Genomic DNA, 26618 nt, shown 5'->3' with positions numbered 1-26618 from the left:
GGCACCTTCCCGTGAGAAAACGGGAAGGCACCCGTCGCCAATAGAAGTCTATGAGCCCGTTATTACGGGTCGTAATTACGACCCGTAATAACGGTAGTTTTTACGGTCGTGTGCATGAGGCCTTTTCCCGTTTTCTTACGGGAAGGTGCCCGTGCCGTTGAAAAAGATAGAACATGTCCTATTTCAGGCCGTAATAACGGCACGGACAGTCCATAGAAGTCTATGGAGCTCTCGTAATGACGGGTGGCTACATGTGTGCACCCGTCATTACGGCAGCGTTGCTAAGCGACGTCAGTAAATAGTCACTGTCCAGGGAGCTGAAAGAGTTAACTGATCGGCAGTAACTCTTTCAGCACCCTGGACAGTGACTACCGATCAGTATAAACCTGTAAAAAATAAAAATAAAAGACGTTCATACTTACCGAGAACTTCCTGCTTCCTCCAGTCTGGTCTCCCGCCCGTTGCCTTGGTGACGCGTCCCTCTCGACATCCGTCCCGACGTCCTGGATGACGTTTCAGGCCATGTGACCGCTGCAGCCAATCACAGGTCAATCACAGGCTGCAGCGGTCACATGGACTGCCGCGTCATCCAGGGATGTCGGGCTGGATGTGAAGAGAGGGACGCGTCACCAAGACAACGGCCGGGTAAGTATGAATTTCTTTAACTTTTATTACAGAAAGGGCTGTCCCTTCTCGCTATCCTGCACTGATAGAGAGAAGGGGCTACCGATTAGTGCAGTGCTATTTTGCCGCCAAAAACGTGCCCGTAAATACGGGTCGAATACGTGTGACACCGGACCCGTATTTACGCCAGTATTTACGGGTGGGAAAAAATACGGTCGTGTTCACACGGAGTATTTTGCAGGAGGAATATCTGCCTCAAAATTCCGTTTGGAAGTTTGAGGCAGATTTTCCTCACCCTGCACGCCGATTTTCGCGGAGTTTTTCGCGGCGTTTTTCACTAGCGGCCATTGAGCGCCGCGGGCATAAAACACAGTGAAATACGCTTTCTCTGCCTCCCATTGAAGTCAATGGGAGGTCCTAGGCGGAAACGCCCGAAGATAGGGCATGTCGCTTCTTTTTCCCGCGAGGCAGTTTTACTGCTCGCGGGAAAAAGACGCAGACGCCTCCCATTGAAATCAATGGGAGGCATTTTCGGGCCGTTTTTGACGAGTTTTGTGACGGAGTTTCCGCGTCAAAAAACTCGTCAAAATACTCCGTGTGAACGTAGCCTAAGGCTTTGTTCACATCTGCATCAGGGCTCTGTTCCGACGTTCCGTCTGAGCTTTCTGTCGGAACGGAGCCCAGACTGACACAAACGGAAACCATAGGTTTCCGTTTCCATCACCACCGATTTCAATGTTTGTCTCCTTTGTGCAAGGGTTCCGTCGTTTTGTCAGTCAGGGCCCCGTTCCGACAGAATGCTCTGATGGAACGTCGGAACGGGGCCCTGACGCAGATGTGAACGAAGCCTAGTAGTTGCGGTTTTGTGCTTATCCATCAGTGTGTAGTGAAGTACGTTAAATAAAAAACAATAAACTACAAACAAATAATCCTGTAATGGGCAAAACAGCTTCAAGTGTTTGTTGACCTTGAATGCAAGCTGGAGGATATTACGTGACGTGAACATCCAGCCTTTTCCACCAACTTGTTTATTTATTTTTTTTTGCTAAATTGGTCCAAACGTTTGTGCGGATTAATTGTAAAACCTCTTTATAGGGATTAGAGCTAAATTTTCTGTTACAGAGCCGCCAATCCCCTGCTTCCATTCACTCAGCCATTGTCGCAAGACTGAATATAACTTTTTTTTTGCTAGATCTCGCAAAAACAGAACAATTTCTCAAATCGGAAAACAATAAAAAAAAATGCTCCTGTGTGTAGATATAACCGTTACATACTTGTTATGGCTCCCCCTAGTGGTCTTTTGATTCCTTCTCAGAACATCTACCCAACGTGTCCAGTGGCGGTGAAAAGAAGCCGCTTTTAGTGCGCCGATTCATTGACCAGCACAATACCAGGAATCACTCCGCTGCCCCTGTACAAGAGGATCCAGATGATGGGACTGAGCTACTGAGCATGTGTGACCACTGGCACTGGACACATTAGGTGGACACAGAGGCAATCAGACGAACATCAGGGGGCACCATAACAAATCTAGTAGATTTAGTAGATAAACGTAATATTGAATCATGGGACAACCTATTTAGAAGAGAAAACTGTGTCTGTCTGCATCTGCCACTATATGGAGTTTGAAGAATGATTTATACAGTTCACGTTGATCTCAATGATAAACCTGTCTACAATGAGCTCCCCCTAGTGGTGGTTGCAGGCTGCCAGAATGTTGTCATATAACTCTATGGCTGTGTGACATTGCCAAAAAATAGCGCCAACGAAATGCTCATGCACATACTGTATGCAGCAATAGGATGAAGGGCATAATGGCTGTGGCCGCAGCACATCATATAGGCAGTGGTCTTGGTATGCGAGCACCGGATGTTTATAGATAAATCACACTTCCTGTGTGAACAGCTGCCTGAATCCTGCAGGAAGTGGTCCTATTATCTCTCACCCTCCGTCCTCTATAGAGTTCCTGCCCCATTACTCACAGGACCTTCCCTACTTATAAACTCATTCAAGAACAATTTCCTTCCTTCCCAGTGTACGGACCCCTCCAGCCCCTCATTGCTTCCATGTAAGAACATATTTCTGAAGTCGTGTAACAGTTCCTCTCCTAATTTTTGCTCTGCTGTATACCAGGGCCGGACACATCCATGAAGTATCAGGCAAAAATTTACAACTTTTTGGGTTGTTTTTTTGTTTAAGACTATGATAGTTCTTATTGGCCAGCCAATAAAAATAAATTATTAAACTGGCTCCTGGAGTGGTCGGACAGGCTCCTGTAATTTATCCATCCTTGCCCGTATACCATGCTCATGATCTGCTCTGCCGCAGGGTTTGTAAGTTAATATTTGCTGAAGGGGAGTATGCCGATACAAAACAGCACATTCTGTGTGCACAGAGCGTGGTATTGGTGGGGATACAGAGTCCAAAATCCACACACAATGTGCAATACAGAAGAACTCTAAAAAGCCGTGATCGGTGTATGTGCAATCCACATCCACATGTCCATAAACATGCTGGGAGTTGTAGTTTTGGAACAGCTAGAGAGCCTATGGTTGGAGATCACTGGCCTAGTAAATAGTGAGCTAATAAGTGACTACAATTCTTGATGCCGCTTATCTACATTCTCTAATAATGCAGAACTTAGAAAAAGTCTGAAAGCGATGCTGTGCTGCAAAATATCAAGGTCGTGCATTTTGGAAGCATGGAAAATAAGACGATCACAGGCTGACCGACAGTGATCGACTGTATTCTAGCACCACTACAGGAGAAATGAAGTATTACATAATATTCATTGAAAATCAATGGGCTGTCCATGTAATGTACGGATATGCCGGGTCCTCCAGAGTGAAAGACACTCTTTGTGGTCACTCTCCCTCTTCTGGATAATGGGTGGAAGTCCCAAATAAGGAACCCCCATCTTTCTATTGACTCAGAATATCTGATATTTGAAAATGGATTTTCAAAACCAGACACTGGTTCAAACCAACAGATGAATGGACTGAAAAACTGCTGCACACATTTTATCACCGGGTGTCCACAAAAAATGTGGCAAAAAATAAACACAAGAGTGAAGTCATCCTTATATGGCCCGGACGTGACCACCGCGGTTAGATGAGAACGCCGCATCGGACGTGGTGGGCTTTACCTCCTCTCCCATAACACCGCAAATCATTGTATCTCTGGGATATAGCTCTAAAATGTGAAGGGTCACAGACTCCAAAGTAGAAAAGCTTGTAAAAACAGCTGCTAATACCATTCCTAACTATGTACGTAAATGTTCCTCTGGGTCACTGGTATCTGCAGCCCGTGGCCGTCCAGCTGCTGTGCAACTACAACTTCCAGTAGGCTGACAGGAAACGCTGGGAGTTCTAGTTGCGCAGCAGCTCGGGTGTCACAGTTTAAGGTCTGTTTATATAGGCAGATATACTGCCCATTAAACGTTCGCAGATCGACAATGCAGCATGTCAATTGGCGCTTATTTGCGCCATTCAAACGAAGCAATGCGTGGGGACGACTGATAGTTAAAACCATTGTTCGTCCCCATATATCTTGCATCTTGTCTATTTACACAGGAAGATGTTTTGCCATCTAGCGACCATTTTTTTGGCCCAATAACAGATGCGATGAGCCGAAGAAGGAGCGTTTGCTCATTCAACGGCTGATCGCTGCCTTGTGTACACAGAATGATGATTGGGATCGTATGATCGCTCGTTTGCCCGAACATTTACCAGGGTAAAAAGGTCCTTAAAGGGGGTTTTACACCGAGCGATTATCGGGCAGACGAGTGTTCATAGAACGCTCGTTGCCGATAATTGCCCTGTGTAAACGGGAACGATCGGCAGATGAACGAGCTCGATCATCTGCTGGTCGTATCGTTTTAAAAAAGTTAAATATTATCGGTCGGCAGCACATCTGTGTAAACAGGGAGACGCGCTGCCGACATGATAATGTATGGGGACGAGCGATTGGGGTAATGACAGGAGCAAACGAGCGCCGATCAACGATGTTGGCAAGCGGCCGGTGTAAAAGGCCCTTTAGAGACTACCGCTCTTGGTTATCAAGAGTACAGAGAAGTGAGAGAATAGTGATCACAGGGGCAGGGACTTCCAGTCAGTCAGCCTACCCAGCAGGAATGGCTGATAACAGAGAAAATTGATTGCATTAAACGACACAGAATATAGACAGATTAACATAATAACCTCAAGTTTTAACTACTTGACCTTAGTTAAATGCATAAACTGTATATGACTCAACCTCTTAGAAGGTTGAGTCATATACAGACGGAACTTCATCTAAATCTCGGAGCTTGCCTTCTTTTATTCACCCTCCATTGTTCCTTATTCTCCAGAGTCCTCTTTGTTTGGTCATTACTTTTCCATTTCTTTAGCCTGCGCCTGATGACCGGTCGTTTCATACGTTGGTCAACCAGAGTTCTTTCACAGTGGACCAAGACTTCCAAAAGGAAATACCCGAGGAACACTGGACCCCATGTATAAAAACGAACGCAACTAAAAAGTGGAAACTTCATCGTCCGCTCTATTCCCATCAACCATCGGGAGGACATCAGGCTGCGTGTAGACCGTTTACACGTGATGTCCACACCACTTCATCTATACAGGCCACAATAAACAGCCAACTTAACATTAAGATTTTCTTCCATGGAAAAGCCACTGCAATATCCAAACAAGATAAACCGGGAAACGTCACAGCAACTTATCGGAAGGGATAAATTTACAACATTTACCATTTTCTAGATAGATCTGAGGTGATGTCAAAACTGACCAGTGGCCTTCCACCATTGGCCTCCCGTGGTTGCAAAACTCCAACTCCGAACATGTATCATAAGCAGTCAGGGCATACTGGGAGTTGTAGTTTTGACAATTTTTTACGAGGGATTGATGAAAGGCTCACGGAAGTTCTCTCTTAGAGGAGCGTAACAAGTAACCATGTGGCACCATAGCGAAAATTGGAAGATGGCCCCACTCCTTAATGAAGACCATCAGCCATGAGTGCCTCCAAGAAATGGAAAGATTAGGATCATGGCCATTGCTCTTTCCCGTGTACTCATGCACGGGGTATTTCGATGCCTCTCCGTCTCATACCAGCCACTTCTGAGGCAAAATTAATAGACTTAACAAGTCAATTGAAGCAGCAGCAGGCGATCCTGATAATCTTGTTTGGTCACTTCAAGATCCTATAGAAGTCACCAGTGGCCTACTGTTCGAGGTCCTCCTCTTGGTACACCCAGGTAACATCTTGCAGGTTTTTTTCTGTGATGCTACTCAAGTATTAGGGTGCGCTCCAACATGACATACTGGCGTATTGCCGGCCGCCGTGGAAAACTATGATGGCAGACTATGGGAAACATATTCCGCAACGTAGATAGATATATCTAGTTCTTGCGTAGCATGAATATTTTCCCCTCAGGCATACTGCGGAAATACAATGCAAGTACACCACGTGTTATTGCACCCTAACCTTTGCCATAAGCATTAGATAATGCTCAGCCGAAATGAACCATTTTGTCTGCCTCCACCATCAGTCAGTCGTTTCTTGTAAAACCAAATCCATTCGTTCCAGGTGCAGATGACAAAATCCGGCAGCAGATTTCCATCTAATATTTGGCCTCTCGGACACCTGTTGTACCGGTCGCTCTCACATTTGCGATTATTACATAAGATTTCTTTATTAACCTTTATGAGCCCACAAAAATTTAAGGAACTACAACACCTATCAGGCTATTCACAAAAAAAAACTAGTCAAGCTAGAATAGCCGGGAGCTCAGTGTACGAGGCCATTCAACCTGACCTGTGTGTCATGTAGGGGGGAAAAAAAAGTGCATTCAGTCTCTTCATTATTTACTATAATCCACCGTCTCCCATCCCCCTTCACTAACAACCTAAACCTGTTCATCTACAGGGGGACTCCTAGTAGTCATTGTGCACAGGATCCGCATGAACAGACCAGGCCGCATCCATATGTCTTTTTACCTGTTTTTGGTTATATTTTACATAAAACAGAATTCATTTGCATGTCAGTTTGCATTTTACTCGTGCTAAAATGATGCGGCATGTACACAGATATAGGTATAATATATACTACTGTATGAATCGACACGCGAACCGTGTTGGGACACACCAAGAAGGGGTGTAACTGGCAGACGTGAGCCCCAGATGCCAGAGGGGTGGGGGGCAAGCAAGCCACTCGGCGATAACCAGGGTATTTAGATACAGAGCCAGGAAACCATTGCTACGACTCTGGCGCCAAGTTTGGATGAAAAAAATTGGGGTATATTCACACGCGCCCAAATTTTTTGCAAAAATTTCAACAAATACATCTAACTGGCGTTACTTCTGCAGATGAATAGGACAGTGGCAGACATTTCTGCAACAAATCTGGCGTGTGTGAATATATCCTTAAAAAAAAGACCACACACACACACAAACACACAGGTCTGGCTTCAGGAACATGTGGTCCATAGGGTCAAAGAGTCACGGTGGGTTCTCCGTTTACCCCACCATCAGCTTGACAATTTGGAAGTACGTTTACCCAGATGGCACACCAAGCCCAGTGGGCGCTGGCATCTGCTCAGGTTTGGGGAGACTTTATACGTTTGTTGCTGTAACCACCAGTCAGCACATATATATTTCTCCAAGATTCACCAGTTAACAATTTCCCAATACAATATTTCAATGGTCCTTTTAGACGGCCCGATATTAGCGGTGAAAAAGAACGCCAATCTATGTGCTGTAGTGTCGATCGGCGCCCGTTTGCGTCAGTCACAAGGAGTAATGATTTATGGGGACGAACGATTGTTACTACGATCGATCGCCCTCACGCATTTCCATCATGTCGACAGCACATCTCCCCGTTTACACAGATCTGCTGCCGGCTAGCGACCATTTTACCGGCCGAATAAAAGATCCGAACAGACGACGATCGAGCGTTTGCCCGATCATTGTGTAAGAGGGCCTTTAGGCTCTGTTCACCTCTTCGTCGGGGACTCCATCTCCGTTTCGTTATGAAAGGTCGTAAAAAAATAGCGCAGCATGCTGCGCCATTTTTTCTGGTGCAACCACGGACTCTGTGACAACAACCTGACGGAAACCATTAAAGTCCAACCAATCGCCGTTGGGGTTTGTCATGCGATGAATCCTGCACTTCCGTTTCTTTGACAGAGCAGATTATCGAAAAAGCCAGAACGCAGGTGTGAACATATCCATCTTCTACTATATGCCTACCACAAAAATAAAAGCCACCTGGCGCCAAACACGATCTCTGCATGCCCAATGCGAATAGCTTCACAATGACATGTAGTAGGGAGTGTCACTCACTGGACATACATTAGGGACCATATATCTCTAATAATTAGGGATTTAAAAAAAAAAACAAAAAAAAAAAGTCATCGATCTGCCGCCTTACGAAACTTCATTATAGTTTCAGTTTCTGGCAAAGTTGGGTGGACATTAAGGTAGCGAGCGCTCCTCAAGAACTTATCATTCAGCTTTCCAAGAGTATCGACAAGCAGATATCCGCCGGTAAGGGCACAGGGGGATGTAGTCCTTGCCTAACTTGCTTTGCCTTTCAGGACTCTAGGAAAGTTGGGTTATAACCACTACGATCGTATTTGTAACGATAGCCATATTGATAGTCACCCGGCTTTCCCCGATCTACCACCTGTTGCTGAACAATAAGGAGCCCTGAACTTAAAGTTGCATCACAGACAATGAAATAAGAAGATTTTTTTTGTTCTCACCTTCACAAAGAGCTCCACATCCGCCTGATCTGACATCTTTAGCAATCCTGAGATTTCTGGATTTTTGAGTTTTGGTTTTTCTTGCACAGTCCACGAATAAATAAAAGTTTTGCAGCAGGGAAGGAAGCTGAGAGTGCAATGTGAATGGGTGCTGGCTGCTGTGTGGAGAGGGGTGGGGTGGGAAGTGGCTGCTGGAGGCGGCTCTGTGACTGAGGCAGGAAGAGACAGCAGAGGGGGGAGACTGTGCGGATTGGAGAGAGGAGGAACGTGGGGTGGTGTCTGGGGTTAGACAGCTCAGTTCTGGCAACTTGAGAGACGCAACGGAGTCGTCGCAGAGTTTGGGCTGGGGTTACGCACAGACTTTTTGTAGCACATCGTGTCGCATGTACGCGCAACCTTCGCATGGCAGACATTGGAGTTGCCGCGCTACATCATGGGGGAGATTCATGAATAATGTCTAAGGCCCCATGCACAGGATCGTATTTTCATCTATCCGTAAATACTCTCTATAAATACGGATCCGTAGTCATCCGTAATACATCCGTATATATGTATTGCATCTGTATTTGATTCGTATAGGTACGGATCCGTAAAAAAAAAAAAGAGGGAGGCTGCAAATTATGTCACTAACATGTTGCATAGCAACGCTTCCGTCAATACGGACGGTTTACGGATGCACATCCATAGCCGTCCTGATTTACGGAAGCGCCCATAGCCGTTTTTCGGGCCGTAAACGTCCCGAAAAACGGTGGAAAAATCGGAAGCCGAACGCCTACAAACATCTGCCCATTGATTTCAATGAGAAATGGTGTTTTTTTGCGCCTCATTTTTCATTGACTCAATAGAGAAACAGCTCCAAAAACGGCGGTAAAAAAAGCAGCAAAGAACGCTAGTTTGATTAAAAAACGGCTGAAAATCAGGAGCTGTTTTCCCTTGAAAACAGCTCCGTATTTTCAGCCGTTCTTTGTTTAGCGCGTCAACATAGCCTTACAATACAGATAGAGAACATATTGACTACCGATTTGAATCCAATGTGTTTGGTGCCCTTGAGGGTCCGTTCACACACAGCGTAAACACTGCATAAATTCCGACCTGATTTTTTTTGTGCGTAAATTCCGCAGCGTTTTCGCAAGAGAAATTGACATTCCGCAAATTGAGAATCCACACTGCGAGTCAATTTCCGCAGATTTGTTCAAATCTCATTCACTTTGCTGCTACTGTAATACGCTGCGGATTTTCCACAATGAAATCAGTTGCGGAAAGTACGCAGCTAGTCCGCCCCGTGTGCACATACCCTTAAGGGGTTGTTTGGTCAACAAATAAATGTTATTTTTTGTATAGTGAAAAGTTATACAATTTTCCGAAATAATTTTCTCAGTTTTTAAGATCTGCGCTTGCTGTCATTTAATTGGAGCCTTCACTATTTACTCGAAGTGAATACAAATCTGTCCCGATCATATCACACAGGGCTTTCATAACTTTACTGTATCGAGCTGTGCACCTGTGTCCATCACATGACCAGGACAGATTTTTTTTATCCCCTTGGAGTAAACAACAAAAGTAGCTATTAAATGACAGCAAGCAGAGATCTTGAAAACAGTGAAAAATAGATACAGCAAGTATATTGAAAATGCTATAACTCTTTATTATGCAATTAAATTAATTTATTTGCTGATACCAAAATACCCCTTTAAATAGTCCCAGCACAACTTACAGATGATCTCTGGTGGTCCCAGTAGCGGGAAACCCTGTGACCAACTTATTGTCAAGGGATTCTTCTAGCAGTAAGGGATTGTCCATAGGGGGCAGACCCTTTAAAATGCAGAGTTTTTGCAATATGGCAAAAACGGAGAGGTGACATGTTCTCTTTAACCAGCGGTCAGAGCCCGTCAGCGCAGGGTGTCCCAGCATCTGGCGAGCTTTGCTGGTCCTACACAATGTAAAAGTTTATTCAAATATTGCAGTTAGGGAATCCGGGAGTACCCGCAGAGAAGCTGCATACATTACACGGGCCTGGAGTTGGTGAAAGTTCACACTAATGGGGTTAGTTAATATTTATCATGGAAGGTGGCCAGGACTGATCACATCGCAGCCAAAACAAGCTGTTAAAGGGGTATTCTGAAAATAATAAATGATAATTTTCTGATCACTGAAAGTCCCACTGATTGTGAGAACGGGGGTCCCGAACACCCAGAACCTGCTCACTGAAACCCTCGCAGTGACGAGGGGCTTGAATGGAGCGGCGGTGGAGAGTGCGCCCACTGCTCTATTCACTGTTTATGAGAATGATGGAAACAGCCGAGCGCTGTACTCCCACAGACATTGAATGGAGTGGCGGCGCGCATGCTCGACCGCTGCCCCATTCAATGTCCTTCTCACTGTGGCCGAGCAGTGAGAAGGAACGTGTTCGGTACCCCCTTTTCCCACGATCGGTGAGGGTCCCATCGGTCGGACCCTCAGCGATCAGAAAATGATCACCTATATGCTTTATACTATGTATGACTGTGTGCATGATGCCTGTATGGTGGTACACGGAGTTCCTACAGTTTTGTAGTACAGGGCCAAAGGCAGTCATTGTGTTACTAAATTCGGCATCCGTATGTCCGTCTAGCAAAGTTCTCACTACAGAAATCTGGTATGTGTGAGGTATTTGCATGGTGACAAGATTTACAATTCTTCCTCCTGTGTTTAACTTATTCCCGAGTAATGTAGATCGTTCCTATTATATCAACAGGCTTAATTTCTACAAATGGCGAAGTTTACAAATGGCGATTCCTGTACGACGAGAAGACTGGCAGAGTTTACCAGCGGAATAATAGAAAGGAAGAATCCCATCTGCCAAGGAATTAGAAGCCAAGTCTTATAATAAACGGGGTCTAAGCATTACTCGAGAAAGACAGGAGAAGCAGTACGTGCTCAGTTATCTGTACGTTTTATTTGTAAATGATATACAGTGTGTATATATATATATATATACACACACATCAATAAAAAAAATTCCATTGAGATGTCTGTAAATAATATTTGCATAAACTTTACATGCTGATGTCACCGGACAGTTACACAGAGATAAGTGGCGCTACACAGGTGCTGCTTATTTCTACCAGCAGATGCTGTCTGTCGCAGTTCCTTCTATACCAACCACTGACTGGCTGACATGTAGTTCTCCCCGTCTCTTTAAAAAAGAGGTTCTTCAGCAGCTGCAGTGTGCATTATACAGTCATGTGCTTCATCTGCTACAAAACATAAAAGTACACACCTCAGATGCGGCAGATCATAGAATACATACCTCATCTTCTGCAGATCATCATTATACATACCTCAGCTGCTGCAGAACATCATAATACACCCCTCAACTGCTGCAGAACATCATAATACACTCAGCTGCTGCAGAACATCATAATACACACCTCAGCTGCTGCAGAACATCATAATACACACCTCAGCTGCTGCAGAACAACTTAATACTTACCTCAGATGCTGTGGAACATTATAACACACACTTTAGCTGTTGTAGAGCATTATAATACACAACTCAGATGCTGCAGAACATCATAATGCAAACCTCAGCTGCTGCAGAGCATTATAATATACACTCCCAGCTGCAGCAGAACATCATAGTACACACCTCAGTAGCTGCAGAGCATTATAATTCACACCTTAGCTTCTGCAGAACATTATAACATACCTCCCAACTTTCAAGTATCACAAAGAGGGACAAATATTTTTTTTAAGCCACGCCTCTAATTCCACCTAATCCCCGCCCATACACACCCGATTCAGCCCACACAGTATCATGCTCCCATAGTGCCCCCACACAGTATAATGCCCTCTAGCTGCCACCATACAGTATAATGCCCACATTGATGCCACCATGCAGTATACTGCCCCATATATGCACCCATACTGTATAAAGCCCACACAGATTCTCCCATGCAGTATAATGCCTATACAGATGTCCCCATGCAGTATAATACCCAAATTCCCCCATACAGCATAATGCCCCCATAGCTGCCAAATACAGTATAATACCCTCTTAGCTGCCCCTAGTGCCAGTGCCCTTGTAGATAGTGACACAGTGCAAATGTAAATAGTGTCCATGTAAATAGCACCACAGTGTCCCCTGTAGATAGTGCCCCTATATAGTGCCACAATGTCCATGTAGATAGTGCCCCACCCCCTTGAAGATAGCGCCACCCCCCATTGGGACTCCCTCTAGGAGCGGAATCTCCAGCCAGAGCATAGGCCGGGGATTCCGCTCCTAGAGGGAATTCCTGATGTTACTGTCCATATATGGACAGTGACGTCACTGGCTACCCCTTGAGTGGATTCCCCGCTGCCGACTCTGGCTGGGGATTCCGCTCCAGGATGAGCCACTGACGTCAATATCCATGTATAGACAGTGAAATCAGGGATTCCCTCTAGAAGCGGAGTCCCCGGCCTATGCTCTGGCTGGGGATTCTGCTCCTAGAGGGAGTACCAATGAGGGGTGGCGCTATCTTCTATTCCTCTATAAGCGGAATCCCCGGCCAGATCATCGGCAACGGGGATTCAGCTCAAGGAGTAGCCACTAATTCTGAAGCAGGGAACCATCAGCTCCCTGCTTCACAATTAGTTCGTAGAGGAGGAGCAGAGGGAGCTCCTCTGCTCGCCGAGGACTCCCCGGGCACAGAGCTACTTTAAGCGTTGTGCTCGGGGAAGCCCTTGACTGTACTGTTCATATATGGACAGTGACGTCAGTGGCAACTCCTTGAGCGGAATCCCCGTTGCCGACTCTGGCCGGGGATTCTGCTCCAGGAGGAGCCCCTGACGTCAATGTCCATATAAGCACAAACCCCGGCCAGATCATCGGCAACGGGGATTCCGCTTAATCAGTAGCCACTGACGTCACTGTCCTCAGGGGCTTCCCCGAGCACAACGCTTAAAGTTGCTCTGTGCCCGGGAAGTCCTCGGCGAGCGGAGGAGCTCCCTCTGCTCCTCCGCTATGAACTAATTCTGAAAAAGGGAGCTGATGGTGCCCTGCTTCAGAATTAGTTTGACAGCGGGACATACGACCGGGACAGCGGGACACTGCCCGGAATCCAGGACTGTCCCGCTGAATCCGGGACAGTTGGGAGGTATAATTATAATACACACCTCAGCTGCTGCAGAACATTATAAATAATACACACCTCAGCCGCTGCAGAATATTATAATACACACCTCAGCTGCTGCAGAACATCATAATATATACCTCAGCTGCTGCAGAACATCATAATATATACCTCAGCTGCAGAACATTATAACACACACCACATCTGGAACAGTTGAGGTGTATATATTATAAGGAATAATGCCTCCTACTATTAGGGTATGAACACACACGGCGTGTTCTGGGTGGATACACTGCGTCAAACTTCACAGCGTATCCGCCCTGAACACCACAGGGAATGCCGTCCGAAAAATCGCACCACATTGTGGAGCGTTTTTCTGGCGAAATTTCCACTGCGTAAAGCAGCGCTGTAAATATTTTAAAAAAACCTTCATACTTACCCCCTCCCGCTTCTCTGCGCGCAGTCCGGCCTCCTGGGATGACGTTGCAGGCCATGTGACCGCTGCAGCCTGTGATTGGCTGCAGCCGTCACATGGGATGAAACGTCATCCCAGGAGACCCAACCGGAGAAGAAACAGGGAACTCTGGGTAAGTATAACTTTATTTATTTTTTATTACTTGCGTTTTTGCGGCGGATTCGCTGTGATTCCGCCGCAAATGTCGCAACGCAAACCACTTTGTTGCGGGTTTAAGCACCCCATTCAATTCAATGGGGAAAACCCGCAACAGAAAAGCTGCGATTCCACAGCATTAATTGACATGCTGCGGTTGAGGAAACCTCAGGTCAATTTATGTGCGTTTCTTCCGACGTCTTTTTGCCGCTGTGTGTTGAAATCCCACCCGCACTGCTGTTACTGTAATACGCTGCGGATTTTCCGTAATGAATCCGTTGCAGAAAATCTGCAGTGTTTACGCCGTGTGTGTTCGTACCCTAAATGATACACGGCCGCTGTGCACTATTGGACTTTTTGAGATTTCTGTGTAAAAACCAAAAAGTAAAACAAGAACAGAAAATGATCAGGCGTCGCCTTCTACGTTTGTCCAAAACTTTACAAGAAGCTAGAGGAGGAAGGAAGAAGGGGAGGGGTGAAGTAATGGACGGATGTTAGAAAACATATCCTTAATGCGGGAAAGTTGGGGGGCGGGGGGGGGTTGCACTTCCTCCCGCTCGAATTTGGCCTTTACATTAGCTCTGAGATATTTACTTTTAGTTCAAAAACGGATCTTACCTTGTGGAACTACAAGTCCCAGAATGTTAGATTTGCTGTTTGGAGTTGCCCAGGAATAAGTTTATATGAATCTATTCCCTTATGAAGCGACTCATCTTAATTGCAGTAATTATATGTTAACTAGCTGAACAAAATATAGATGAGTTTTTCTCGAAAATTGTCAGCGGCCCAATATGGGTTGAGTGAGGAACTGGCGCCTTATTGTTATATGGCACACATCTGCCGCGACGGCCTCTACTCCAAAGCAGTTTCCGTTACATGAAGGTTATAGGAAATGACAAACAGCAAGATATGTGAAGAGTCACATTGAGGGGGGGGGGGGGGGGGTCATGGTTATATGCAAATGCCCCAAATTAGTTAAAAAAAAGGATTGATGTTCAGTAATGCAAGTATGTGAGCCTCAATATAATCTGTGTAGTCAAATATATCCGGGATAATGACCCCCCTTACTGTAAATGAAAAGAATATTAGAAGTCACAGAGAGTATGTGACCATATATAATAGCAAGAATACTAGGGATTGAATGTTTGGGTGAAAGAAAAGTCGAGCTATGACTCCGACTTTTCTTTCACCCAAAAATTCATTATCAAATTACCCTGGCCATGGCCAAAGCAGAATGGCTTGTCAGCACTCCGACCTCATCCCTGCCACCCATCGACCCTCTTAGCTAGGTCCCTGAATAAAGGAAGAAGTGGGCAGGGCGAGGATGAGGGGTAGGCATTGTAGGCAGCCGCCTAGGGTGGCATAGGGCTTGGGGTCGCAATTTATGGTTTACCAAATAAATGTAAAAAATTTAATGATTGTAAATTAAAGAGAGTGTGTGGGCATGCCAGGTGGGTATACGTGGGTTAACCTCACATGTTTGGAAGGGATGGTGGTAGTCGGAAATGGGCAGTATGTACTACATAAGAATACTAGGGATTGGTATGGAAGGGAGGAACAAAGGGCAATTACTTGTAAATGGGTGATTGTCCATCTGACAGCTATCATGGGGAACGAGAGTGGTGGGACCTTTGCCTTGGATACAAAGAGAGCTTGCCCTGTCTTTATGTATTGGTATTATATGGTTTTATTTGGTAAAGATAGCATTATTGGGTAATTGTTATTCTAGCAATTCTCTTTGCACTGACTTCAAAGTGGTGCCTCAGACATATGCAAAGAGAAATGTATGATCCGTGTCACAGAAGAAAAAAAAGTTCTGTTATTATTGTCCGTCATACAGCTTATTAGGTGTAATTCCCCATACAATGGGGGGACTTTATCCATAATGTCTCTATCTTCTCACACAGAGCAGTGCATTTGCCTGAGAAAATCAATGTTCTGTAGGTTGCACTGACCAGACAAGTCTGAAGTCCACCCCAGAGGTCATTAACTTCTCCTGTGCTGGTTTTCAGGTTATTCATGGATTCAGTGATACCTGTTCTACTTTCTAAAAATTTCCATTATCAAAATTAGTCCGAAAATGCGCCTCGATAGCGTTGGCAAACATCTGCCCATTCATTAGAATGGGTCTTACGATGTTCTGTGCACACAGTCATTTTTTTTACACGCCGCAGTCAAAAGGCGGCGCGTAAAAAAGACGCCCGCGTTAAAGAAGTGCCTGTCACTTCTTCAGATGTAATTGGAGCCGTTTTCCATTGACTCGATGGAAAAGCAGCTCCAATTACGTCCGTAATGGACGCAGCGAAAAAGCGCCTCAACATGCCATTATGGCTGAAATTACGGAGCTGTTTTCTCCTGAAAACAGCCCCGTAATTTCAGCCGTTACGGACGCTGCCGAGTGAACTGTTAGAAGAATTTGAACATACCCTTAAGGGTGATAAACTCGCTAATATACATTCCGGTCCCCCGTCACGCTGATTTTAAGATTTTAATAGATTTTTATAGCGCTGGGTGGGGGGGGGGGGGGTGGAGTCTAGTTACACAGTCTTCTTTCATGGCGACATGACTCTTCGTCATGTGACCGGCTCCGTTGTACTCTATATAATCGCTGTATTACCACTACTGCTTGTACATAGAGTACAGCAGGGCCGGTCACATGACGAAGAGAAGTATCGTCATCAAGGAAGACTGTGCCACTAGAGTTCCGGTCCCCCGGCAGCGCTATAAAAATCTATGAAAATCTCAGAATCAGCGCGACGGGGGACCGGAATGTATATTAGTGAGTGTATCACATACAGCAGGGACCGCACTGATAATAATCAGTCCTCACATAACCCCTTTAATCTTGCATTTTACATACATATCATAGCAGCCCCCACCCTCTATCAGTCATTGCTGGACCTTGACCGTAGACTGTCATCGGTGCTTCCCAAGAGAAGATAGTACTATAACTAATCTGCAATATCAACAGCTGTGTAATGTATCGTACGAATTTTAATGATGGAGTTAAATGTCATCATGATCCATGCGACCCAATATTTTCTGTCCAACCCTGTCTAAGGGTCTGCAGAAATAAAATTCTGGCAAGTCCACCCAAGGCCAATGTCAGTGGCAGGCAAAGGGGAGCTGATGGCGATCTGGGCAGGCATGCTTTACACTTCTCAAGCTGAGAACCACTGAAATGGCAGCACTGTTATCCAGGCATTGATAATATAGTTGGCACTGCCATATTGGCAGCACATGGCACTATAATTCGGAGGCTGTGACTACTTGTGTACTGTAGGACGGTATCTTTTAAAATGTACGTCGCAATAGGTATTGTTGAGCATTTAATAGAAAAAAGGTTCGAAGGGTTTGATCTTCATGGCTTGCGGTAGTCAGGTGGGAGGGGGATGTACTTAGATTTAGGTAGACCCCGCACTGTGAGTCGGTGCCTTGCCATCTGTATCCCGGCTCCTCAGCATTTCTAACATTTTGTTATTGATATTTCGGCGTTTTCCACTTGTAATAAGTGGTGTAGACTCGCTCAGCTCACATTACAGGAGAACTCGGTCAGTAAACACGGCTCATCGCAGAGCAGCTGCAGCAGCACCGGCAGCTGACGTCTCCCGCCCGATCCTTATATACAGCTATAAATAGGCACATCCTTCCAATATGGACGTCACCTCAAAGAACCATCAAAGCCCCATGTGATTGGTAGAGAGAAGTGCCAACACAGATGTCATGTAACACCCCCATATTGCAGCTTCCAATAAGGAGAAGCATTGACGACGTGTACAGCTTGCGTGGAGGTGGATGTTGCCCAACTGATTGACAGGGAATGAGGATTGCAGGCAGAAAAGGTTCACCACCGCCATTTTGAACCAGCTATTTATAAAAAAAAAAGAAACCACTCATTTGATGTAATTTAATACGAAACAATTATGACCTAAATCAAAATCACAATTAATTGAACACGTAACCTCGATTACGATTAATGAATGATTATTTAGGGCACACCCCTTTTTGCATACCACGCCCCTATGTGCATGCTACGCCATTGAATTAATACAGCCTGCTGTATACTACTGTATATAATATACCCCCTGACTCAACCCCCACACAGTATAATGCCCCATAGCTGCCCCCACACATTATAATGCCCTTATAGCTGTCACCACATTATAATGCCCCATAACTGTCCTCCATACAGTATAATGGCCCACACTGTAAAATGCCATCCATAACTGCCCTCTACATAATATAATCCCCCATAACTGCCCCCAGTATAATGTTCCCATAGCTGCCTCTACATAGTATAATGCCCTCATAACTGACTTCCACGCAGTATAATGCCCCTATAGCTGCCCTCACACTTGTATCTATTTTTTTTTTGCTGTACATATCGGCATTTCTTATAGCATCAAAAATGGAACCACTGGGGCAGATTAATGACCACTGTCCTTGTTGCCCATAGCAACCAATCAGAGCTCAGTTTTCATTTCTTAACCTGCTCTGGAAAAATGAAAGCTATGCTATGATTGGTTGCTATGGGTAACAAGGACAGATTTACTGTTAGGCTATGTCCACACAGAGTTTTTTTATGTTTTTTTTTACGCGGAAACCACGCCGCAAAACGGCCCTAAAATGCCTCCCATTGATTTTAATGGGAGGCGGGGCGGTTTTCTCCCACGAGCGGTAAAACCGCCTCGCGGGAGAACGAAGCGACATGCCCTATCTTCGGGCGTTTACGCCTCTGACCTCCCATTGACTTCAATGGGAGGCAGAGAAAGATTATTTTGCGGCGTTTTATGCCTGCGGCCGGCGCTCAATGGCCGCGGGCGAAAAACGCAGAGATAATCGGTGTGCAGGGAGAGGAAAATCTGCCTCAAACTTCCAAACGGAATTATGAGGCAGAAATTCCGCCTGCAAAAAAACTCTGTGTGAACATAGCCTTAGACAGTTTTGATAAATCTGCCCATTTTTGTGTATTCGCATTATATATAGGGAAAAATTAGACAAATTTGAAAAAAAAACTAAATGAAGGATACATGATAAATGTGTGCCCGCCCTGGAAAGTGTGTAGTTTTTATTATTTCGTTGTTATTTCTTTTATTCTATGACTTTTCTGAATTCGGGTAACCTGGAGGTTCCCAACTAACTACATAAATATACAGATTGTGGATTTGAAGGCGAATACAGCTCACAAAGTCTCTTGTACCAGCGAAGTATACCCCTGTCTCCCCACAGAGGAATGGTATAGTCCTGTTTGGTGCTTCCATGGGCCAACAGGGTTCCAGTCACATGACCACTACACATGTCATGTGACCCCTGTGCTGGTCATGTGACCAGTACCATGTTTAGGAGATAGCAGCAGATTATTCAGGACACTGTCCAGGAGTGTGACAGGTGAACAGGTGTTTATAGGCGGGGACGCTGTGTAGTAGCAGCCATCTCCTCCATCTCCTCCATCTCCTCCATCTCCTCCATCTCCTCCATCTCCTTTGTGTGTGTGGTGTTTTTTTTTTTAAAGTAATCTTTATTAACAACATGACACCATCACCTAGAGACAGACACCCATTTTATACATGACCTAGAGACAGACACCCATGTTATTCATCACCTAGGGACAGGCAGCCATTTTACACATCACCTAGAGTCAGGCAGCCATTTTATACATCACCTAGAGTCAGGCAGCCATTTTAGACTTCCCCTTTCCCATCCCACTTCCCCTTTCCCATCCCTTGGTTGAACTTGATGGACATGTGTCTTTTTTCAACCATGTAACTATGTAACCTAGAGTCAGGCAGCCATTTTATACATCACCTAGAGTCAGGCAGCCATTTTATACATCACCTAGAGTCAGGCAGCCATTTTATACATCACCTAGAGTCAGGCAGCCATTTTATACAATACCTAGAGTCAGGCAGCCATTTTATACATCACCTAGAGTCAGGCAACTCCTAGCGACAGCTTGTGAGCGTCGCTGCTGGATTTTGTGTGCCGGGCCCTGAAGGACCTTAGGTGGCAGGGGGGCCTGAGGGTCCCCTGTACCAAGGGGCTTTATGAAAACTGGTATTACTGTGACCCCTATAGTGACGCCATTGCCTATGTCACTTTTGTGGGATTGTCCAGCCCTAACCCCGCTACCAAAGGCTTCTATGGAAACATATGTAAATAAAATGGCGGCAGCATGGCACAAAAAATCTCTGTATTCCTCCATATGAACTCGGAGGTACAGCATGGGCTTCTATGGCTCATACTATGTACAACGTGTACAGATCTGTAATACGGCCGTGTACATGAGGCCTTAAAGGGGTTATCCAGGTTTATAAAAATATGGCTGCATTTTTCCAGAAACAGCGCCACACCTGTCCATGGGTTGTGTCTGGTATTGCAGCTCAAGGTGAATGTGTCCAAGCTGCAATACCATACACAGCCTGTGGATAGGTGTGGCGCTGTTTTTGTAAAAGAAAGCAGCCATGTTTTTTAAATCCTTGACAACCCCTCTTAGACCACAGTCGCCCTAGCAGTATAAAGAAAGAAAGCTGCAGAACGTATCAGGTAACACAGCGCAGACTCTGCCAGATATCCCAGGAACAAGAAAAGCTTTCACCACATAAATAGCTGTCATTACATAGAACATAATGGAGCTCATGCCGAGGATGCATTATATAGTGGTATGTATTATTACGCAGCCATCAATATGCTTTGGTAAAATGACATGTTATAAAGCAGAATTAAAATATAATCTCCCGCATTTCACGTAAATTATTTCTGTACTTAAATGGTGATCTGGTGCTCAGAAGTGAACCTATGCCTTAAAGCGTGCCTAACTTTTCAGAATAAGCAGTCATATGTGTGTACATGAGGAATAACACTATATCTGACCATCATATGACTTGCATAGGTCATTATTTAGCAGTTTTCCCCTCTGCAGGCTCTATCTCTAAGGGTATGTTCACACGACAGCGTCCGTAACGACTGAAATTACGGGGATGTTTCCAGGAGGAAACATCCCCGTAATTTCAGCCGTAACGGCATGTGCAGGCGCTTGAACGCCGCGTCCATTACGGACGTAATTGGCGCTGCTATTCATTGGAGTCAATGAATAACGGCTCCAATTACGGCCAAAGAAGTGACAGGTCACTTCTTCTACGCGGGCGTCTATTTACGCGCCGTCATTTGACAGCGGCGCGTAAATATACGCCTTGTGTGAACAGACAAACGTCAGCCCATTGCTTTCAATGGGCAGATGTTTGTCAGCGCTATCGAGGCGCTATTTTCGGATGTAATTCGGGGCAAAAACGCCTGAATTACGTCCGTAATTAGTGCGTGTGAACATACCCTAATTCTCGGTTGTCTCTTAGCTAGTGGGTGAAGTAACTGCGATCATATCTTCTATAAACTGCATACCTAGGAGAGGAGAATCCTTCTCTCTTATCTCTATCACATATATAGCAGCAGCAACATGGAGGAGATTATACAGCAGTAATGAGCAGTGTAGCTGTGAATCCAGCACTGGGGTGAGAGAAACACTAGCAGCCTGTGTCTCCTCTGCTGCTCAGAAGTTTTGATTGGTGGGGGTTTGAGCACTGAGACCCAAACCAATAGCTAAAACTAAGCGTCAGAAGCGCTCGTGTGAACGCTCAGCCGCTTTGTGTCTGTTCGTCTTTTTCCGGAAATGAATGTATAAAGTATAAGGGGGTTGTGTGGCGCTATGTACAAGGGGGAGGGGGTTGTGTGGCGTTATGTACAAAAGGGGGGCTGTGGGTGGCGCTATCTACAGGGAGGCTGTTTCTGGCGCTATCTACAGGGGAGCTGTATGTGGAGCTATCTACAGGGGTAGCTGTGTGTGGCGCTATGTGCAGGGGGGCTGTATGTGGCGCTATGTACAGGGGGGCTGTGTGGTGCTATCTACAGGGGGGCTGTGTGTGGCACTATCTCCAGGGGGGCTGTGTGTGGCGCTATCTACAGGGGGGCTGTGTGTGGCGCTATCTACAGGGGGGCTGTGTGTGGAGCTATGTACAGGGTGGCTGTGTGTGGAGCTATGTACAGGGGGGCTGTGTGTGGTGCTATCTACAGGGGGGCTGTGTGTGGAGCTATCTACAGGGGTCTGTGTGTGTATCTATGTACAGGGGGGCTGAGTGTGGCGCTATCTACAGGGGGGCTGTGTGTGGAGCTATCTACAGGGGGGGCTGTGTGTGGAGCTATCTACAGGGGGGCTGTGTATGGAGCTATGTACAGGGGTGCTGAGTGTGGAGCGATCTACAGGGGGACTGTGTGTGGAGCGATCTACAGGGGGACTGTGTGTGGAGCTATCTACAGGGGGCTGTGTGTGGAGCTATCTACAGGGGGGCTGTGTATGGCGCTATGTACAGGGGGGCTGTGTGTGGAGCGATCTACAGGGGGACTGTGTGTGGAGCTATCTACATGGGGGGCTGTGTGTGGAGCTATCTACAGGGGGGCTGTGTGTGGCGCTATCTACAGGGGGGCTGTGTGTGGAGCTATCTACAGGGGGGCTGTGTGTGGAGCTATCTACAGGGGGGCTGTGTGTGGAGCTATGTACAGGGGGGCTGTGTGTGGCGCTATCTACAGGGGGGCTGTGTGTGGAGCTATGTACAGGGGGGCTGAGTGTGGCGCTATCTACAGGGGGGCTGTGTGTGGAGCTGTCTACAGGGGGGCTGTGTGTGGAGCTATATACAGGGGGCTGTGTGTGGCGCTATCTACAGGGGGGCTGTGTGTGGAGCTATGTACAGGGGTGCTGAGTGTGGCGCGATCTACAGGGGGACTGTGTGGAGCGATCTACAGGGGGACTGTGTGTGGAGCTATCTACAGGGGGCTGTGTGTGGAGCTATCTACAGGGGGGCTGTGTGTGGCGCTATGTACAGGGGGGCTGTGTGTGGAGCGATCTACAGGGGGACTGTGTGTGGAGCTATCTACATGGGGGGCTGTGTGTGGAGCTATCTACAGGGGGGCTGTGTGTGGCGCTATCTACAGGGGGGCTGTGTGTGGAGCGATCTACAGGGGGACTGTGTGTGTAGCTATCTACAGGGGGGCTGTGTGTGGAGCGATCTACAGGGGGCTGTGTGTGGATATTGGTGGTGGTTAGGGGGCGTGGCTTAAAAATGTCCCTCTTTTCCCAATTCAAAAGTTGGCAGGTTAGCTTGAAACCTACAATAAAGTATCCAGAACTATAGGGCATCACTATAAGGGCATATGGACATCCTAGAGGGGACTCCCCTGCTCGAGGCCACGCCCTTTAAACCGGAGCGGAGAGCCACTAAAACGTCATTGCATTACATATTAACACATTAACTAGAATGGTTGCCATGTAATACCACATTCCTCCTGTAGTGGCCACTGCAGGAGAAATGTGCCCGCATCTTCCTCCTGGTTATAGCTGATCGCCGAGGGTTTTTTAGCTGCCGATCCCAAGACAATAACCTGACCGCCAGCATATCCTCATTTACAGAGTTTACCAGAGGAGACAACCCTTTTAGTTTATTTCCACTACAGCATTAGAAAGTTGTCTCTTTAATGCTTTCAATACATATATACAATCTATCTACAACGATCATCAAATGATTTCCCAATTCCTGGTAGGGCTGCCCAGCGGCACAATGCGATACACCCAAGATGAGTGCTGTAAAACGCTAATAGTAGGAAAGTTACACAGGAAAATTATATACTTAGTATTTTAATGGGATTTTATGAAGAGTTTAAAGACCGTTTAGTGAATTGTGCAAGAAATACTTACAGTGAAGCTCCACTTTCTAGAGTTTTATCAGATTATAACGTCCGTACTTCCTATCAGGAGTGTACTGCATACATTTCAGGGAGAAAAGTCTGCACAGAGCTCTATTTTACTGCGCCAGTGCAGCCATTCTCATCAACACCCCCCCTCCCCCACTATAGAACTGACCACCATGGAGGCAGTAGAGTTGCGATTGCCATCACCAATACTGTAGTCAGGGCGTGGAGAGGGAAGGAATCAGCCGATAATCCCACCGCTCTCCATTGGATCCCAAGAGTTTTGAGCTGCCGCAACAAAAAGTGTTGTAATATATGTATATTGGGAATGTCGTTAACCCTTTAGAGTTGGTTTCAGTAGAAAAGTTTTATCAGTGTGTACATATAATGTATATCACGGTGCGAGTGCTACATGTGCGCCACATCCAGGTCACTGTGAAGCCTCAAGCACACTTCCCTCGCCAAATATACGGCCGCGAATCACGGATCTGCCAAACACAGACCGCACATGGTTGGCTTCCGTGTGCGGTCCGTTGTTTTAACAGACCAAATGAATACAATGGCCGAGACTGATCCGCGAAAAACCGTCAGGAGTAGGACCTGTTCTTTTTTTGGTGGAACGGCCACACGGTTCCTGTAAAATAACGGAAGTGTGCATGGCCCAAAAGAAATGATTGGGTCAGTGTGATATCCGTTAAAAAAAACGGATATCGCACTGAAGCATTTCACTGAACTGTGCTTGAGGCCTTACAGATTTTGCATTGAGGCTCTGGAGCTTCGTGTCTCTGCCTCTTGTGCAAATTTTGTGGCGAGGGATAGAAAGTCAAATTGGCTGTTGGAGGAGCACGAAAGCTCCTGGACTCCAGCAAAACATTGTAACAGGGACTCCTACCTACCATGTGCCAATAATACTGGGGTCTTCCTATGTGTTAGAGGAAACATTGGGCTCCCTGCGGCACCAGGGTCGGTCTGGCCCATCCGAAGATCCTCCGGTGGGTCCATATAATAATGGGCCTCTAATATAACAGGGCCGGAAAGCTCCAGTAGAAGACACCCGTTTCTTAACCGGACGACCCCTTTAATAACAGTATTGGATTTTCAAGGTGTCACAAAGCTTTGCCACCAGTCTCTGCCAATTTAACGTTTACAGCACTGTTTATATATAAAATATATATATTCTCCACTGATTATATATTTTATTCTTCAGGCTGTGAACATTCTCTGATGGATCGCTTGCAGATGATGCCAAATATTATAATTGCCGACTCTCAGGAAGACGAGGAGCCGCCAGCAGAGGTTTATAACTATATCTCACACTTTTCCAGGAAGAACTTAAAGGGGCTTTACCAGAATCAAACATGATCACCTAACCACAGGATAGGTGATCATTTTCTGATCGCTGGGGGCCCCACTGATCATGAAAACAGGGGTCCAAAAAACCTTGTTCCTCCTAACTGCACCCTCCACAGTAAGACGAAGCCTGAATGGAGCGACGGTCGAGCATGTGCTGCTGCCTCATTCAATGTCTACGAGAATGACGGAGGACGTAGCTGAGAGCTGTTTCCATCATTCCCATAGACTTTGAATGGACTGGCAGCACATGCGCGACCACCGCTACATTCAATGTCCTCCTCACTGCGGTGGAGCAAATGATCGGTGGGGTCCCAGTGGTGGGGTCCCAGTGGTGGGGTCCCCCGCTATCAGACAATGATCTCCTATCCTGCCGATAGGTGATAATTTTGGATTCTGGTACAACCCTTTTAAAGGATAGTTGCTAGAAGAAAATGAAACCATTTTTTCGATACAGGTCCAAAGCCTGAGGCTGCACTACTGAGATCCCGATGACGTCACACCCCTCGCATTTCTGACAGGTACAGTGTTGTTGTGGAGAACTTGTGTGAATTCAAATGGCCAAATACATAAATGTCCCCACATAACTGCCTGTTAGGATGTAGATATTGTTGTATTGGGTGGTTTGGATCCACACAAGGTCTCCATGATAACACTAGATCGGACAGAAAGAGAAGGGCACGTGTCGTCACCATTTTCTTTTAGTATTGGGCCTTTGGTCCTGTAACGTCACTTGATCTTACCTCAGCGTAGAACAGTTTTACATGTTTACTTTACACTAAGGGGGGTTCTCCTATAAAGGAATCCCATCACCAGTGGGGGGTTCAAAATGTGATTTTTATGCAACTGATTTCAACCATGTGTGCCTCTCAGGCCCTGTTCACACAGAGCGTTTTTTTTGGTGCTGATTTTGACGTGGAAACCGCGTCGAAATGAGTACCAAAAAATTCCTCAAATCTCCTCCCATTGAAATGGGAGTCAGAGGCGTTTTTTTCCTGAGCAGTTTTTGTCCGCTTATGGTATAAAAAAATGACCTTTTGAGGCATTTTCCACCTCAAAAACCCCATTGAAATCAAGGGGAGGATGACAAAAAAAATGCTGAACGGCCGCGGTGGTTTTTAATGAGTTTTTTGGCAAAAACCACTCGCGATTTATTTTATTTTCCAGTTGAAGAAAGAGCTGCCTCTAAAAAACTTGTCAAAACCGCGTGTGGTACAAAACCAAAAAATCGGAGCTGATTTTTCCAGACAAAAAATAACTGCCTGCAAAAAACTCAGTGTAAATTAACCCTAAGCCAAACAGTCCGAGAGGCGGCTGCATTTGCAAACAACGTGCGCTTGAAATCAGCGACCTGTGCAATGTAGGGATGTTTAGGATTATTTGGGTGAATACGGGGCTTTTTGGGGCCTTCCCATGCAGAACAGGGCGGAGCTTAAAATGTTTTGTTTTGAAA

The 26618-nt window shown here is 45.9% G+C and overlaps 2 protein-coding genes across 10 annotated transcripts in view; one reads left to right on the top strand and one right to left on the bottom strand.

Annotated features, from left to right (window-relative positions):
• CLIC1 (chloride intracellular channel 1) overlaps window positions 1-26618 on the bottom strand; it is a 75178-nt gene that overhangs the window by 22913 nt on the left and 25647 nt on the right. Inside the window, exon 1 of one of the 4 annotated variants that reach the window (XM_075836333.1) lies at window positions 8381-8828. The exons of the other annotated variants lie outside the window; for them this stretch is intronic. Coding sequence (XP_075692448.1) covers window positions 8381-8416 — 36 coding nt within the window. The 5' untranslated portion in view covers window positions 8417-8828. Of the gene's footprint in view, window positions 1-8380; window positions 8829-26618 lie in introns of those variants that run through there. 4 annotated transcript variants of the gene reach the window in all.
• Window positions 8644-26618, top strand: part of MSH5 (mutS homolog 5) — a 66856-nt gene continuing 48881 nt past the window's right edge. Inside the window, exons 1-3 of one of the 6 annotated variants that reach the window (XM_075836326.1) lie at window positions 8644-8765; window positions 11115-11288; window positions 25023-25111. In XM_075836326.1, the coding sequence (XP_075692441.1) occupies window positions 25040-25111 (72 nt within the window). In that variant the 5' untranslated portion in view covers window positions 8644-8765; window positions 11115-11288; window positions 25023-25039. Of the gene's footprint in view, window positions 8766-11114; window positions 11307-19361; window positions 19480-20573; window positions 20743-25022; window positions 25112-26618 lie in introns of those variants that run through there. The other 5 variants (XM_075836327.1, XM_075836329.1, XM_075836328.1 and 2 more) reach the window with 5 other exon arrangements.

Source organism: Rhinoderma darwinii, chromosome 8, assembly GCF_050947455.1.
Source record: "Rhinoderma darwinii isolate aRhiDar2 chromosome 8, aRhiDar2.hap1, whole genome shotgun sequence".
Taxonomy (NCBI): domain Eukaryota; kingdom Metazoa; phylum Chordata; class Amphibia; order Anura; family Rhinodermatidae; genus Rhinoderma; species Rhinoderma darwinii.
The sequence above is the reverse complement of the archived record's forward strand: the minus strand, read 5'-3'. Positions and strand labels throughout refer to the sequence as shown.